The sequence below is a fragment of the Penicilliopsis zonata genome (assembly GCF_001890105.1).
Source record: "Penicilliopsis zonata CBS 506.65 unplaced genomic scaffold ASPZOscaffold_3, whole genome shotgun sequence".
In the NCBI taxonomy this organism is placed as follows: Eukaryota; Fungi; Ascomycota; class Eurotiomycetes; order Eurotiales; family Aspergillaceae; genus Penicilliopsis; species Penicilliopsis zonata.
In genome coordinates, this window is record NW_019208913.1 from 1306601 (window position 1) to 1323083 (window position 16483).

The following is a 16483-nucleotide window of genomic DNA, read 5'->3' on the forward strand; positions in this document are numbered from 1 at the left end:
TGTAATCTCTCTAGCAGCTCTGTGTTACTCTGAGGAGGGGACGCCCTGATGGGTGCACTGTTTCATGCATATCTATGAGTTTTGGTGGCTTAGATCTTCCATTAGCCAGGCCTACTGCCAGTCTTTCTTTATCTCTTGGTGTATGGGGGGCCTGCCTGGTGGTGTTGAAGGGGGCGAGCACTGCGGTTTGCTTGCTTCTGCTTGCTTCCCAACTTCGAGCTGTGCTAAGGGAAGCTGCTCCGAGAGATTTCTGTTTGAATTAAAGGGGAAGGGGGCAGTTGGCCATGGATTCCGTCGGCCCTTATGGGTACGATCCCATGGCTCTCTCTGACGACGGAGACGCCCTGGTCGCAGAGCTCCTCAGCCAATTCAACGCTGGTATTGAGCAACAAGGGCATACTAACGCAGAAAGGGCTCAGAGTGTTGCTGTCAGTGGTTTGGTGAGCTCGGATCGACCCGTGGAGGTTCCCAGACAGAGCTTCGCCAACCACGCAGAGACTATGGAGGAGACACCTGCCGAAACAGAGCACTCACGGAATAAAATGGTGACGGTGGAGGTCCCGAAAATTGCAAATCCAGAAGACTACCATTTTCTACCCGGTCATTTTACTGTGCGACACGTCATTCGAGAGATAAGGACCCCGAGTGACGAAACGCTTTACCAAGTCAGGCTTGCGAGCGGGGAAGAAGAAACGGTATGTATAGCGACAAGCTAGCCCGGTAGATTATATCTGACCAATCTCTCTAATGTGTCTCCTCTACTAGGTCTCCCTCGCTTTCCTCACGACGCTTCATAATGGGCTAAGGGCACTCGAGAACTTCCAGAGCTCCAGTGATGAAATCGCTGGTACAGAGATATCGGGAGGCAGGAGGCTGCGCCGCAGAGTGAGTCGGCCTCAGCTGCAGCTGTTGGACGAGGAATCATCGTCAGATTCTCAGGGACCTCAGGCGAGAAATACGCGGCGTGTTGCTAGGAATACCAAACGAAACTCGATCTATCTCGATACCCTAAGCAGCGACGAGGATGGCGGGTCTATGTCTAGTGACAATGGGGATATTAAGTACGAGACGACAGCACCAAGAAGACGTGGCCTAAGGCAAAGAGTCGCACGACAGGCACAAAGACGCTCCCAGAGATACGCGATCTTAGTGCCTGACTCTGAGGAAGAGGAAAACATCGAGAGAAGGGCATCTCGTCATTCTAAAAGAAAGAGGAAATCTCTTCGACATAACTTGCGCGAGAGACTTGAAGACGAAATCTCTGAGAATGAGGCACAATCAAGCGAAAGATTTGTCGGAGCCAAGGAGGTCTTTCGGAAAATTCCAGTAGATGATACCTTCAGAACTCGCCACTGTGGTAGCTGCGAAGTGTGCTCCATCGCCGGCGATGACTATGTTAAAGGACCCTTAGTATTCTGTCAAGGATGTACGAGCGCCTACCACCAAGCCTGTCTCGGTCCGCGCACCACACGAGAGCATCTCGTCACAAAGATCGGGGATGAAACTTTCGTACTTCAATGCCGTCGATGCGTTGGTTCTGCGTGCAGCAAAGACCCCGTATGTCCCCATCAGGGCTATTGCACCGGGTGTAAGGAACCAGGGTCAATGGCCGAACCTCTGAGGGAACGTGTGACGGCGCGACAAGAGCAACAACTGCGCCAGAATAACGGTGGCAAAGATCCCATCACTGCAGTTGATATGGACCGCGTCAACAATCTGGAAAACATCCTCTTTCGATGTGGAACTTGCCACAGGGCCTTTCATTTTGAGCACCTGCCTCCAATGAGCGACAAGATGGATTCGCCGGAGAACTCTGCGGATCACCGATTCCAGGAATACTCACGTACCTGGCAGTGTCAAGACTGTTCCACTGCCCCTGGCGAGATTCAGGCTATGGTTGCGTGGCGGCCAGTTGACTGCCTCGAATATATCCCCCGGAACACTACCGCTGAATCGATGAAAGAAGATCGCAAGGAATACCTCATCAAATGGAAGACCAAATCTTACTTCCACACCACCTGGATGCCTGGTTCCTGGGTCTGGGGTATCGGAAGTGTGCATATGAGACGGGCTTTCTTCAGATCGCCAAAGAATCTGACTCCCCATATGACCACGGAAGAGGCTATCCCTGAGGAATTCCTCCGGGTCGACATTGTCTTTGATGTTCGCTACCTATCCGACAATGACGATGATGCCGACGACAGTAATGATGATGACGGCGATGAATTGCTCGAAGATACTCACTTGAGACATGCTAGTAAAGTGAAGGAGGCCTATGTCAAGTTCAAAGGCCTTCCGTACGAGGAGTCGGCTTGGGAGTCACCTCCTGATCCCTCCGACACCGAGCGATGGGCTGATTTCATGAAGGCGTATCAGGATTGGGTCGCCCGCGACCTTGTCCACGTTCCTAAGAAGGAGGCTCTCCAGAAACGTCTAACTGAAGCTCGAAGGAAAAATTTCAAGTCGGCCCTGGTCAAGGAATCTCAGCCGTCCATCATGACCGGCGGGACTATCATGGAGTACCAGAAGGACGGCCTAAACTGGCTGTATTACATGTGGTACAAGCAACAGAACGCGATCCTCGCTGACGAGATGGGCCTCGGCAAGACCATCCAAGTCATCGGTCTCCTGTCTACCCTGATCCAAGATCACGAGTGTTGGCCCTTTCTGGTGGTGGTTCCCAACTCAACATGCCCCAACTGGAGGCGTGAGATCAAGTCATGGGCACCCTCACTGCGTGTTGTGACATATTATGGGTCGGCTTACGCACGCCAGCTCGCCCAGGACCACGAATTGTTTGCCAACGGCACTCGCGATTTGCGGTGTCACATCGTGGTGACGTCGTACGAAACCATGATCGACCTGTCTTCGAGGAAGCTCTTATCCAGGATCCCGTGGGCAGGGCTGATCGTCGATGAGGGCCAGCGTCTGAAGAATGATAAAAGTCAGCTATACGAGTCACTCTCGAGGATGAAGTTCCCTTATAAGGTGCTCCTCACGGGGACCCCTCTACAGAACAACATTCGGGAATTACTCAACCTCCTCCAGTTCTGCGATCCCACCAAGGATGCGGAGACTCTCGAGCAAGAGTACGGGGCTCTTTCGAAGGAGAACATTACCGCGTTGCATGATATGATTAGACCGTTTTTCCTGCGCCGAACCAAGGCACAAGTGCTTACTTTCCTCCCCCCGATGGTTCAAGTCATTCTCCCGGTCAGCATGTCTATTCTGCAGAAACGTCTTTACAAGTCAATTCTGGCAAAAAACCCCGAACTCATCAAGGCCATCTTCCAACGACATGACGATCAGTTAAAACAGAATGAGCGGCAGAATCTCAATAACATCTTGATGCAGCTACGGAAGTGTTTATGCCATCCCTTTGTGTACAGCCAGGCGATTGAGGAACGCACAGCCAACACCAAGGAATCTCATAAGCACCTGGTTGAAGCATCGGGTAAACTTAAACTTCTTGAGCTGATGCTGCCCAAGCTTCACCAGCGCGGACATCGCGTTCTCATTTTTAGCCAGTTTCTGGACAACTTGGACATCGTTGAAGACTTTCTAGATGGTCTTGGCCTCATGCATCGCCGACTCGATGGGCGTATGAACTCGCTTGAGAAACAGAAGCAGATCGATGCATACAACGCAGAGGGGTCTCCCTACTTTGCTTTTCTCTTGTCAACGCGGTCCGGCGGAGTCGGCATCAACCTGGCCACTGCCGACACAGTCATCATCATGGACCCCGACTTTAACCCTCACCAAGACATGCAAGCGCTGTCTCGTGCGCATCGGATCGGACAAAAAAACAAGGTTCTGGTCTTCCAGTTGATGACTCGCGGTAGTGCCGAGGAGAAGATCATGCAGATTGGAAAGAAGAAGATGGTCCTCGATCATGTCCTGATCGAGCGCATGGACGCCGACGACGACGACGGGCAGGATTTGGAATCCATCCTTCGCCACGGCGCCCAAGCCCTTTTTGATGATGATGATTCGGGAGATGTAACCTATGATGCTGAATCCGTTGACAGACTGCTCGACAGGAGCCAGGCAGAGCAAGCCGCATCACCCGAGGGACCGGCAGACACCCAATTCAGCTTTGCTCGCGTGTGGGCCAATGATGACAACTCCTTTGAGGACCGACTGCAAGACCCAGATATGGATAGAGATACCCCGAACAGCACCGTGTGGGAGAAGATCCTGCAGGAGCGTGAGCTCGCGGCCGCAGAGGATGCTAAGCGACGCGCAGAGACTTTTGGCCGAGGTAAACGGAAGCGCATGACTATTGACTACAACATCCACGACCAGGGAGACGCGGTGGACGAGTCGCCCGTGAAGCCACGCCGGGAAGCCGACAGTGATGCCGAATTCCATTCAGACGGGGGGGCGCCCCAGTCCGAAACCGAGTCGGATGCACCAGAGCTAGACCCGGAAGACCTGTTGCGGTCACCGGCAAAGCCAAAAGGTATGTCTATAGTGATTCTGATTTCAGCTATACAAGACTAAGTCAATAAAACAATAACGAATAACAGTGCGTACGTTCCATCGTGTCGATCCTCTTCCGCTTCCACACCCCAAGCCACCCACCCCCATGTCCCTCGACGGCCACGTAGACCAACTCACCTGCCTGGCCTGCGGTGGCGATCATCCACCCGGCTCTTGCCTCCTGAGACTTGCAGGCGTGGAGCATTGCGGTCTTTGCGGCATTGCACACATGGGCCAGGGCCGAGCCTGCCCGCACCTCAAGGAAGACGTACAGGTGCAACGGATGCTGGAGGCGCTGAAGGAAAGTCCCGAGCCACGCGAGCTCGTCGAGAAGGCCAAGAAGTATCTTCAGGGAATACGCGGAGACCTCGCCCAGCGTAAGCGCAAGGAAGCCCTCAAGGCGAATCCCAGTGCGGTGGCGCCGCCTCTCACAACGCCTCGGCGTGGACGCCCGCCGCTCAAGAACAGAGAGCAGGCGAACATCAACACGACGAGAACGCCCACAGTTGATCTTACTGGACTATAGCCCCAAATCAAGGCTCAAGAATTCAATCTTACTCTTCGTTTTCTATCTGGTTGCAATCCTTTTCTTTTCTTAGTCATGGGGGTTGGTCGGTACACAGTTCAACTCTAAATGGGATGGATCTTCATTCTGGTGTCCATCAATGTTCTTCCTCTTTTTTGCTTTTTAATTCGCGTGGACTTGGGTTTGGTGAGGTCTCATGGGTCAGTTTGGTCAATTTACTATTCTATTCACTATTGTCAGAAAAGATCCTATGGATTAGAAGGGTACCTAAGGTAGTTAGTGAGTGGGTTTACAGTTCAACGACGTGATACTGAGTAAGACCATTGTAGAATGAGGCAAACACGTCTATACGTATATTCTTCAATAGCAACGACGAGGTAAAGAGGGCCCAAACTCGTCTTCTAGAAACCCCTATGGCCCAACCGAGGAGCATGGAGATCCGTCAGGACAGTGGTGGTTGTATCACTCACGGAATAAATCGTTGAACTCGACACTCGACGCGGTTTGTGCGAAGACGTGCGAGTTAAACGCGAGGGTGCTGGTGCTGGTGAAGTCAGTAAAATCGGCAGGGTTGGTGGATGCCGAGAATAACTGCGCAAAGGGCTCGAGGGAAATCACGTCCGCGAGGTCGTGGTAGACGTGGTTAGGCAGCCTCACTGCCGTCTCTTGGGCCAGGAGCAAAGACAGCACGCTGAGCAAGGCATGCTCCACCGGCGATTTATACGGTTCAGCCAGGCCCTTTATATATTGTATGTACTGGGAGAAAAGAGGGATGACGAATGGCGGGTCGCTGGCAGTCTCGGCGATCAAGACCTTCACTGCCTCGGTCAGATAGCTGACGTAGTATACTGGTGCATAACGCAGCCCATAGCAACGGTCGTAAACCGACACGAGGTGCAAGACTGCCACCGCCGCGTCCTTGGGCGTCGGCAGGGCTGCGTACGGAGGCATGACCGGGATCGAACGAAACAGGCTCAGATGCGCGACATAGTAAAGCAGCCTACTTGCGGAATATTTCGCACATCTTCAGTCAGCCTGAGAGGCGGAAACGAACGAGAAGGGAGTCTTTATATCGAAAGAACAAACCGAAGATTGAAGAAAGGAGGGCTGGCGTAAGCGCCTGGGCCCATCTCCACGGGTTGGGAAGCGGCCTTCCATTGGAGCAACCGCAACTGCAGCAGGCTGATCTGCTCCGCATTCCACCACAACTTGGGCAGATGCAGGGTCATTTGAATTTCGTCGATGATCTCGAACAGACTGAACAACTCTGCGGTATACGCGAGCCCTGTTGTCGATGCCGCCGACGGTGAGGGATGAAAAGAGGACCGCCCTTGCCAGTAGCTCTCAGCCGGCTTCCGTGGATGACAGCGAGGCCGCAGCCGAGGTAATCGACGCAGCATCAGGGCAACGAGGCTTCAGGAAGACAACAAAAAAAAAAAGTGAGCTACAAGATGGTCACAAGAAACATACTAGATGCCCGCGAGGCTGAATTTGTCGACGCACCGATCGGTGAGATACAACGCCCAGTAAGTGGCTCGACTGCGATCAGCGTTCGCATTGACTTCATGGCTCGCGTCCACCTCCCAGGCCAAGCTTATCGCCGTGAGAACCGCTGTGCCAAGACGGCTCCATGCGGTCTCGCTCTCGCCAGCGGCCAGATCTCGAGTGACCAGGATGATTGAGGCCTGGATCGTGGCGACAGGATCTAGCTCGCTGCCGCGCGAGTTGTTGTCTGCGGTCAGCAACCGGTCTGCTTCTTCCACCAAAAGAACCCTGAGTTCTTCCATATCAATGCCCGGGATGTTCGTCGTCTCAGTGTAGTCGTGGTACCAGCTGCCTATTGCCATGATCGCTTCTATGACAGGAGAAATCAGTAGTTCGCTGGTCCGGTTGTCTTCGGGGCCCGGGAGATCTGGCACCTCTTGGCCCGAGAAGATCGGTACATAGGGATGTTGCCACTCGAAATACAGGCCAACGAGGCGGCGCTTTAGTCGTGAGTCTTTTATCAGTGTGTTTCGCTCTGGAGTACTGCTCCCCCCAACGGCGACGGTGGTGTCGATGTGCTTGATGAGCTCTTCTACTGTCAGTCCGCTGCGGATCTGGCCTAGCAGAAAGGTGGCGGCGGTGTCGTCAGTGAATCTTAGACGGTGCAAGATGCGTTGCAGGTGACTGATCTCCTGCTGGGAGTCTCGCAGCTTCTCCTTGAGAATGCCTTTCCGCCGGTTGTCGGTCTCATAGGTGCACGAATCTCCGATATTCCTCGACACGCAGGTGGAACATGGCGTACAGCCGTCACACTAGATGGAACTGTCAACACAGGTTGTTTTCTGGCCACCCAGATAAGCAATAGAAAGTTTACCTTTACCTTGAGTTTCCGGCACGTGGCGCAGGCCAAAGACACGTTGGCCTTCCTCGCGGCACTGGGGGCAGCCTGGAATCTACTCTGGTCGTGGCTTTGTGCCGGCGGGCGAGGGAGGATCTCGCGAGAGTACCCAGGTCCCAGAGCACGACGATTGCCCTGAGTAGACATGTCTTGTACGTGTTGGTTCAGAAATTAGATGCGGCGGGGCTGGCCCACTGGATATGGCTACATCCAAGACGCAGCGAACTCGGTGGAATAGGGCAGAAAAGGGATCAGAAAGATGGTCACTCGAGTTTCAAAACACTTGCCTGTGCTTTGGTCCCTCTCTCCTTTTGGGTGAAGGCTTTGGACTCTAAACTAGGCAGATTGGCGCCATCGTGCGCCTCCTTTTTCCCGAGATCGAACGCAGAGGGGCTGCCATCAATCGCCAAGTGCACGACGGCGGCTTCCTTCTTCTGAGTCTCAAGGGAAGCCCCTTGACTGCCTCCCAGAGCGGGGACTTGATGTGGATGAGCTGAGCGGTCTTCGTTAGGATTGATTTGCGCGGAGATATTTTCCGTCAATTCCTGCTCCGAAGGTGCGGCTCTGCCTGGATTGAGAATGTCATGATGAATGACCGTTTATGACTATCAAATGGTTCTGCTATGCTCTCCTTGGATCCTCTAGGAGACCACCGGCAAGCTCAGCGTTCTCCCCAGTCACAGCACTGGTGACAGAGGCCATTGATGGTAAGAGACCCCTTCGAGAGGCGTTCAAGCAGCCCCATTCCATATTTTCTTCCTCATGATGCCACCGTTCCCTTGAAAACAAGGGAAGTCTATCCTTTGCGATTATCAACAGAATGGGGACGGCACTGGGACAGCAAGAATCCGGCAGAGAACACCGCGGCCAGCCATGCAGATACCGTGTCAAGTCGAAAGGCGAAAGATGGGATGCGTCACTTGCTGGTCGATCGATACCCTTGCTCTTTCCTTCAGCATTTATTGAGCTTTGCCGGCGCCAAGGAGAGAGGAGAAGGTTGAGAAGGTTGAACTGTGGGCAGGAAGGAAGCCTTGTATGTATCGTCACGTCAGCTAGCTCTCAACTATTATATTGCAACCGTCTCGCGCCTTGAAGACCACCTACCACATCATCTCTGACCATATTCCATAGTAGTTCGAGCTATAGTTCCCAAGCGGTCGATGAAAAGGGGGTAGACGCTGTCGTGCATGCTGCAGCCATCCGTGGGGTGGTGGCACTGCGAACAACCGCCAACGGGCGAACCTACAAAAGGGCAGGCAAACACCCCGACAGACGCAAACAACCACATGGAACCGCAGGGAACCGCAGGGAAAACGCCTTCAGATCGGCTTCAGATCGGAGGGCAGACTCTGCTGGGATTCGGAGCCCAGTCTGGGACCAGTGTCACGCGTCGTCGTCCTCCTCCTCTTTCTCTCGCTTGGCCTGGATTTCCAGCGCGTTTCGCACCGGCCATGGAAGCCCTCAACGCCGGGCCAGTCGAGTTACACGTTCATTCACCACCTGTTGGGGAGGACCAGTCACCGTCTGCTATATTTTCATCAGTGAATGGGGTTGTCTAGGGCCTCGTGGTGCTGTTTCCTGCTTCTCACTGGCCCTTTTATGCAGGTCTACAACTGAGAGGCTGCCCACACTCAGTCACTCTCATTTTCACTTCATCTTACTCTCACTTAGATTTTGGCTGCTCATTATCAGTACCAGCCCCCATCTTTCATAATTATAAAGTTGAAGCTGTTGCTCTCCTCCCATCTCTTCTTCTCTCCTCCTCACCTCTCGTACAACCTCTTGTGTCTGAATTGCCTCAGTATCGATTTCTCCTGTGCCTAGTCCATTTCCTATATCTAAACACCTTATCTTGTTCAACCTGAACAGAGAAACAGCGTCTACTTTGATATTGTCTCTTAGTTGACAAGATGGCCTCTCCCATCCGTCCTCAGTTCTTCTGCTCCCGCCCAAACGGCAGTCTTACTCCCCTCGTGGCTCTCGACGAGCTGCCCTCCTACGTCTCGATTCGCGGTGTTCCCCGTCTACTTTCTGCTGGAGATACCCAGGGAATGACCAGCCTTGGAGCTGTTACTTCTCGGGCTCAGTTTTACGTGGTGGATGGTGTTTCTGTGGACGCGAATCGTGGATCCAACAGCCCTTCTGGTCAGTTTTTCCCTCACCACTACTGTAGTCTTCATGGCCCACGACTTACCCTCACTATAGATGACAATGGTTTTTCTCAACAGCGCCTTGGTTACCAGGCTCTAGTTCAACAGAGTACCCCGCTCAATGTGGCTGCTCACAGTGGCCCAGGTGGTGGTTGGCTTACCCACGGGGCAAGCAACGGTGCGGTGTCTAGACAGGTAAGGAAATACACACACACAAATATCTGTCATGATCTTGGTTCACTGACAAGGCATCTTTTTATGTACAGAACCCCACCAAAAAGGAATACTGCTCTTATTGGATTCGTCATGGAGAGTGTGACTATCAGCAGCAAGGTGAGTAGTACCGACTATCAACACCAAGCCACAATCTCCTTACAAGACAGGGAAAAAATAACTAAAGAAATTAATTAGGCTGCCTTTACAAACACGAAATGCCAACTGACCTGGGTATGCTTGATAAGCTCGGTCTCCGTGATATTCCTCGTTGGTATCGTGAGAAGTTTGGCATGTCGAGTCTTCTCCCCGGTGGTGGACACCAGCATCCTCGCGGCAATACCAATACCCAGGCCCCTCCACAGCAGTGGAAAGACGAGGTCCAAGATCGCGGGGTTTACAAGCAACTGTCCTTCCCCTCCCGTCTGGGTATCACTGGCTGTGCCGAGTTCGGCCAGGAAGCTTTCAGCAACATCAACGGTGCTGTCGGACAGCAGAAGGTGGTCACTCCTTCCTTCACAGCGGCCCCTCAGCAACCTGTGACGGCTCCAGCACTGCTTCGGTCTGCCTTTGCGCCTGTCGGCGGCCACATCTCCAGGGAGCAGACCCCGTCTCACCACAATGGTGTGAAACCGTTCCTCAACGGACATAACAGTCACAGAAAGATTGACCTGCTCGCCTTCGATCCTATCACCGAATATGCCTCTCTGGATCGTATTGGTGGACACATGGGTGGACACATGACTGACTTGCCCTCGTCTCCCATCGAAATCAAACTCACTCCCGAGGAGGCAGACCGAGCCCAGCGTGAGGAACTCGTTCGGAACCTCCAGTCCCTTATGCCTGCTCCCCATCTCGGTGGAGGTAGCTCTGACTTTCTCCCCACCTCCTTTGACCACGCTGGCGCGCAGGGCCGTGGCAAGAGATATCCTACCAAGTCTCGTCGCCTGTACCAGCCTCGCTCTCCCACCGACACTGTCGTCCCGGGCAAGCTTCAGAGCCCTATTGGTGAAGTGCCTTACAAGACTAAGCCTGCCAATGCGGCTGCCTTTGCCAATACTCCTTCCACCAAGAATAGCCCCCCGATGGCCAGCCCGATTGGCGGCCCCGTTCTGGGAGGGCATTTCTCCTCCGACTCCCCCGGCCGTATGGTTTCACCGTCGGACTCGCACAGCACCTCCTCGTCTGCGGACTCGGCCAAGCTTGGCACCCACTTCGGCCACCGTGCCTTTGCTGGCCGGGCCAACAAGGTCCAAACCATGCCTTCTGTCATTGAACGCCGTGGAGTTGGTTCTTCCAACGACCTCATTGGCTTTGGTGCAGGACGTGGCAAGTAAAGCCTCGAGGCTGACCGGTGGCTCATGCATACGCTATGCAAACCACTGGCACTGCTTGTTGCGGGTACATTTCTGATAAATAACTAGCACTCTGTATACCTGCTCCGTCGAAAGGGGTAAGTAAGATGCAGAACCAAACGCGTGCAAGGACAACAGCATTGGTCTTATTCCGTTCCCTCTGCTCACTTCCTTGTTGGAGCCCTTTCGTTTCCTTGAATTTCATCCTCCGACAAGGATACTTGAGTTGGTTGGGCTACAAATTTGATACGAAAGACACCTATCCATGCCGTATCCTGCTGTCCTTGCAGTGTTCTTTTTTTTTACGTTTTGACCACTTTGTCTCTCTTAACTTCTACTTCCGGACGGTTATTTATTTGGCTTCGTTTTATGTTTCTATTTGATTTGATTTTATTTATCCTTTTGCCTCTGGCCTCCGGGTCAACAGGATCACCACGTTTGTATTATAGCACTGCAATGTCTTTTATATGTGTTATAGGAAACAGAAAAACAGGCGAAAAAAAAGCGGGGAGGAAGGTGAAAGGCGCAAGAAAGGGGAGGAAATGATGTTCAGGGAAAGGGATGGCTGTTTTTTTTTTTTTCCTTTAGTTCTCTTGTTTTTTCTGATTCTCTGTTGTTTTGTACTGGTGGTCTGAATTTTAGTTATTGGGCAGGCAAAGTAATAGGTTACCTATTCTAGCAATATTAATGCCGCTGTGGTTTTTTTTGTATTGGAACAGATATACAAGGTAAAGAAAGTTTGATGAAATTTAGTATAGTACACTGTAGAGTTTGACACTGGATCCGTCGTTCTTCAATCTTCTTATAGATTGGCCTGAAATGACTCTTGAACCCGAATATCACAGCCTCCTCGTCTTCTTTGCCTTTGCAGCAACGCGCACACCCACGCGCTCAGGCTCTTCGCTTGCGTTGGCGGAGCCGGGGGTCAGACTGGGGATGGTGTTGACGGCGTGGGCGACGACGGCGTTGCCGTCGACAATGTCATTGAGACGGTCTTGTTCGAGGGCGAGGCGCTCAGCGCGGCGAGCGGCGAGCTGTTTCTGGCGTTGCTCGGTCATGACCCACTCATCCGGGAAGCGCAGGTTGGTCTTGGGCCTGTGGTGGCGGGTGTCGAGCGGGATGTCGGCGAAGGCATCGCCATTCTTGGCCTCGTGGAGCAGCGAGCCGACCAGTTCGCCGAGATAACGCTTGTTCTGGGCGCGGTTGACGAACTTCTCGCACGACATGCGCACCGTGTCGGTCTGCGGGTTGTAGCGCGGTCCCACGAGTTTTAGGAAGGTCTGTCGCTGCGCCTCGGTCAGGTGGTCGGGCACCAGGTCCTTCGAGCACAGTTCCACGACCACCTTGGATTCGGCGGGGTGCTGTTCACCCATGTATGTGGTATAGCGGAAGCGCAGGAGGTGAGTCTTCGGGGGAAGGGTGAATGGCTCCGCTAAGCCTGTGGTCTCATTAGAAAACGATATTTCAGAAATTGTATTTCTTTGTTTTTAAAAAAAAGCATAGACGTACTGCTCAACGCAGGCATATCCCATGCCGCGATTCTCGCGTACTCGCGAATTTCACGGTGCACCTCCAGCTCCGCATGGGCCATGGATGTGATATCGTCGTCATGGAACTCATCGTCTGCGTCCTCGACTTGAGCGAACTCGTCCTCTTCCTCCTCCGCCCAGAAGCCATTGTTCCTCGGCAGACCGGCTTCATCGAACTTGATCACCGGCTGGCGCTCGACCAGCTTGTCGAGCTGCGCAAGCATCTGCTTCCGCTTGACGGGGTCGTTGAAGTCCTCCACCATCTTGCGGTTGTGGGCGTCAAACACCGCCCGGTCCTCCGGCGACATCATACTGTACATTGACCGATCCTCCTTACCGAAGTTCTCTGGCGAATATTCCGGCAGGTTGGGCAGCTTGTCCGGCAAGTTCGTCGGCCTGGAAGCGGGCACTGGAGGGTCTTCTGGCATTAGATTTGACGGCGAGGCCGAAAACCATCGCGCACGAGGGAAGCCGGCAGCCACATTTCGTCGTGCGGCATGCGTGAAGGTAAACGAGAACGCTGAGCGGCCTAGCGACCGGGCTGTGGTGGCCATCCTGCAGTTGTGAGTTGGGACTGGATCTTCCTTTCCTTCTCTTCGCAGGAAAATGCTCGGGACAACAAATTGCTGCGGCGAGGTCGACGGTGGCGCTAGACCCGATCGGGCGAGAGGCACGACGTCGGCGCCCGCAACTTCTCTTCTTGCTCGACGTCTTCTTCTCCCAACGCATCCTTTGGTTCGCAGCTAACATGCTTGCTGTCTTGATACAGCCAGTGCCGATCTCTTCATAAACCGGGCGTGCTGGACCGCCGCCAGTTATGACTTCCCCTGCCCCGATGAAGGTCTGCTTCGTGACCGTGGGAGCCACGGCCTCGTTTGAGCCGCTGGTATCTGCCGTGTTGGATGGCCGCTTTCTTGCTTCTCTCGGAGAACTCGGCTATACGAATCTTCTGGTTCAATATGGCAAAGACGGGCGGCCTATCTTTGACAGGTTTCTTCAAGACCGGGACTCGGAGGAGGCGGCGACCTCGCACAGCATCCAGGTGGATGGGTTTGACTTTAACCAGGCTGGTCTGGGACGCGAGATGCGTCTGGCCCAGGAGAATGCAGCAGAAGGTCGGCGGAGTGGTGCGATTATCAGCCATGCTGGTAGGAATCGAAGTTATCTGGCGTTTTGAAGAATGGATGCTTATCAAGAAAAACAAGGCTCGGGGAGTATTCTAGAGGCTCTACGTCTAGGAATCCCACTGGTCGTTGTACCTAATTCTTCCCTGAAAGACAATCACCAAGAGGAGCTTGCGCGGGAACTTCAGAAACAGGGATATGTTGTTGCGAGCCACTACGAGTATGGTTTCTTTTCCTTTTCCGTGCCGCTTGGCATTATCTCATTTCTCTCAGACAGCTACCCTCTGCAATCCGCCAGGCTGAGGACTTGCGCGCGCGTATGATGGCTTGGCCGCCGGTCGACAGCGTTCAAACGAAACGAAAGCAGCCTCTTGCCGGAGTCATGTCTGACGAACTGGGCTTTCTGGATTGATTTTTCGTAATCCCAGATATCCACATACGATGCTAGATCCATCTGCAGATTCTCTCTCATATAGCGAGCATTGAGATGATGCTCCGGTCTTGAATACATGAAGCTGGAGGCAGTGTGGATACACCTCGCCTTGAGAACGAGTATATAACCAGAGAGAGCGGTCTGCAATCTGGCATGACAAATTATAGAAATATTCTTATTACAGTCGAATGATAAAATCAATTAGAAAGTCTCCTTTTTTCAAATAGTTGAGGTGAAATGATAATTTATAGTTAGTTATACTGCGGCCAACGCTTGGTTCTACGGCCTCCGCGTGGCCCAAGCTCCTTGTTGACAAGACAAAGTTGATTGTCTCCTGGAACGCGCGAGACAGACCATCCCTTGAGATTCGACAACATCCACACGACACCGCGAACCATCCACCCGCCGGTCTCAATACTGAGATTACGATTGCCATCCGTTTCTGTCTGAATTTCTCCCGTCTCGCCGCCTCTCCTTAACGGGAGTCGTGTCTCCTGCGCGCCCTCCGCCCGCCAAACATGGCCGAGGCGACCCTCCACAATGTCCCCATTGTGATCGACAATGGCAGCGGTACGATTCGAGCCGGGTTTGCCGGCGAAGAGATCCCGTCGTGTTATTTCCCCTCCTTCGTTGGTCGGCCCAAACACCCGCGGGTGATGGCCGGGGGGCTGGAAGGGGACGTATTCATCGGACAGCGAGCACAGGAGCTGCGGGGGTTACTAAAGATCCGGTACCCGCTGGAACACGGGATTGTGACCGACTGGGATGATATGGAGAAGATCTGGCACTACGTGTACGAGAGCGAGCTGAAGACGCTGCCAGAGGAGCACCCTGTGCTGCTGACGGAGCCGCCGCTGAACCCACGCAAGAACCGCGACATCGCCGCGCAGATCATGTTCGAGACCTTCAACGTGCCGGCTCTGTACACGTCTATCCAGGCGGTACTGTCGTTGTACGCTTCCGGGCGGACCACGGGCGTGGTGCTGGACGCCGGGGACGGCGTCTCCCACGCGGTCCCCGTGTTCGAGGGCTTCGCAATACCGAACAGCATCCGGCGGATCGACGTTGCCGGCCGCGATGTGACGGAGCAGCTGCAGCTGCTTCTACGTAAAAACGGCCATGTCCTGCACACCAGCGCGGAGAAGGAAGTTGTACGCATGATCAAGGAGAAGGTCTGCTACGTCTCGTTAGATCCGAAGCGCGAGGAGAAGGACTGGCTGAACAGCTACCACAAATCGGAGGCGAAATCGATGGACTACGTCTTACCGGATGGACATAAGATCAAGGTATGGCAAAGCATTTAACCTTATATGAAAGAAGGGCACTATTTTCACACACACAACTCTTAGATCGGGCAAGAACGCTATCGAGCCCCCGAGATCCTCTTCGACCCGGAACTGATTGGCCTCGAGTACCCCGGTGTGCATCAGATTGTCCAGGACGCGATCACGCGCACGGATCTTGACCTGCGCAAATCCCTCTACCTGAACATTGTCCTCTCCGGGGGCTCAACGCTGTGCAAGAACTTCCCGGACCGATTAATGCGTGAGATCAAGCGGTTGGCAGTAGAGGATATGAAGATCCGGATCTCAGCGCCGGCAGAACGCAAATATACCACGTGGATTGGCGGTGGCATCCTCGCAGGACTGAGTACATTCAGAAAGGTAACCCCCATTTCCCCCCTTTCAATATCATTGGAACCAAGTGACAAAAGGTGTGCTAATTGTGTAGATGTGGGTTAGCGCAGACGAGTGGCACGAGGATCCAGAGATCATCCACCGCAAGTTTGCATAGATGTCCGTCTCCTAGAACAAGATAAATCAAACGAGACGAGCACCCTTCTCGTGTTACGGGATACCCCGATGCGAATCGAGAACCAGAAAGAACCAAGAAAACCCCATTAGAAAGAACCCCGTTAGCACCCGCCTCGGCTGGCGTGATAGATACCCTTGCCTCTTGCATCTGAAATTCGTACATACATCTCTGTACCTACATACCTTATGAACAACCAATTTATTCACTTGACATACTCGGGGTAGATCTACATGTATCATGTTCAAATGCTGATATTTGAATATCTATTGTTTGATTCTATTGTATACTACCATACGCAGTCCTTAGTCTACATACACTACAGTACAAAGAAAAATACTCGGCTAGTCTCGTTTATGCTCGGTGATGTCGTGCTTGTTTCGCTGGATGAGTCAAGTCTATATACTTCGTACCTAACCTATGTAGAGTATCCACCACAACAAGATCACGGAAACAACGCCTCACATCAGCCTCTC

The 16483-nt window shown here is 53.1% G+C and overlaps 8 protein-coding genes across 8 annotated transcripts; 6 read left to right on the top strand and 2 right to left on the bottom strand.

The window, feature by feature from the left end:
* The first annotated feature begins 4 nt into the window (after window positions 1-4).
* On the top strand, window positions 5-5316 carry ASPZODRAFT_129654 (hypothetical protein). Its single transcript, XM_022722322.1, has 3 exons — window positions 5-695; window positions 766-4462; window positions 4530-5316. Exons 1-3 carry the CDS (start codon window positions 285-287, stop codon window positions 5006-5008), a joined length of 4587 nt encoding a protein of 1528 aa, XP_022583751.1. The 5' UTR covers window positions 5-284; the 3' UTR covers window positions 5009-5316.
* A 929-nt stretch (window positions 5317-6245) lies between these two features.
* ASPZODRAFT_1435024 (hypothetical protein) lies at window positions 6246-7816 on the bottom strand. Its single transcript, XM_022724916.1, has 2 exons — window positions 7368-7816; window positions 6246-7305 (listed from the first exon to the last, which is right to left on the bottom strand). Exons 1-2 carry the CDS (start codon window positions 7536-7538, stop codon window positions 6478-6480), a joined length of 999 nt encoding a protein of 332 aa, XP_022583752.1. The 5' UTR covers window positions 7539-7816; the 3' UTR covers window positions 6246-6477.
* A 333-nt stretch (window positions 7817-8149) lies between these two features.
* Window positions 8150-8539, top strand: ASPZODRAFT_129661 (hypothetical protein). Its single transcript, XM_022722323.1, has one exon. The coding sequence runs from the start codon at window positions 8212-8214 to the stop codon at window positions 8482-8484; it is 273 nt and encodes a 90-aa protein (XP_022583753.1). The 5' UTR covers window positions 8150-8211; the 3' UTR covers window positions 8485-8539.
* A 39-nt stretch (window positions 8540-8578) lies between these two features.
* ASPZODRAFT_13968 (hypothetical protein) lies at window positions 8579-8950 on the top strand (the record flags this gene model as incomplete). Its single annotated transcript, XM_022724578.1, has 1 exon — window positions 8579-8950. One exon carries the CDS (start codon window positions 8579-8581, stop codon window positions 8948-8950), a length of 372 nt encoding a protein of 123 aa, XP_022583754.1.
* A 351-nt stretch (window positions 8951-9301) lies between these two features.
* On the top strand, window positions 9302-11091 carry ASPZODRAFT_13969 (hypothetical protein; the record flags this gene model as incomplete). The annotated part of the gene is made up of 4 exons (XM_022724582.1): window positions 9302-9536; window positions 9597-9736; window positions 9808-9874; window positions 9953-11091. The coding sequence occupies 4 exons, from the start codon at window positions 9302-9304 to the stop codon at window positions 11089-11091; spliced, it is 1581 nt and encodes a 526-aa protein (XP_022583755.1).
* Window positions 11092-11481: 390 nt separating this feature from the next.
* ASPZODRAFT_129662 (hypothetical protein) lies at window positions 11482-13214 on the bottom strand. Its single transcript, XM_022722324.1, has 2 exons — window positions 12619-13214; window positions 11482-12547 (listed from the first exon to the last, which is right to left on the bottom strand). The coding sequence occupies exons 1-2, from the start codon at window positions 13190-13192 to the stop codon at window positions 11949-11951; spliced, it is 1173 nt and encodes a 390-aa protein (XP_022583756.1). The 5' UTR covers window positions 13193-13214; the 3' UTR covers window positions 11482-11948.
* Window positions 13215-13455: 241 nt separating this feature from the next.
* ASPZODRAFT_23504 (hypothetical protein) lies at window positions 13456-14408 on the top strand (the record flags this gene model as incomplete). The annotated part of the gene is made up of 3 exons (XM_022727936.1): window positions 13456-13786; window positions 13844-13982; window positions 14036-14408. The coding sequence occupies 3 exons, from the start codon at window positions 13456-13458 to the stop codon at window positions 14172-14174; spliced, it is 609 nt and encodes a 202-aa protein (XP_022583757.1). The 3' UTR covers window positions 14175-14408.
* A 170-nt stretch (window positions 14409-14578) lies between these two features.
* ASPZODRAFT_129667 (hypothetical protein) lies at window positions 14579-16319 on the top strand. Its single transcript, XM_022722325.1, has 3 exons — window positions 14579-15481; window positions 15545-15859; window positions 15927-16319. The coding sequence occupies exons 1-3, from the start codon at window positions 14714-14716 to the stop codon at window positions 15987-15989; spliced, it is 1146 nt and encodes a 381-aa protein (XP_022583758.1). The 5' UTR covers window positions 14579-14713; the 3' UTR covers window positions 15990-16319.
* The last annotated feature ends 164 nt before the right edge of the window (window positions 16320-16483 follow it).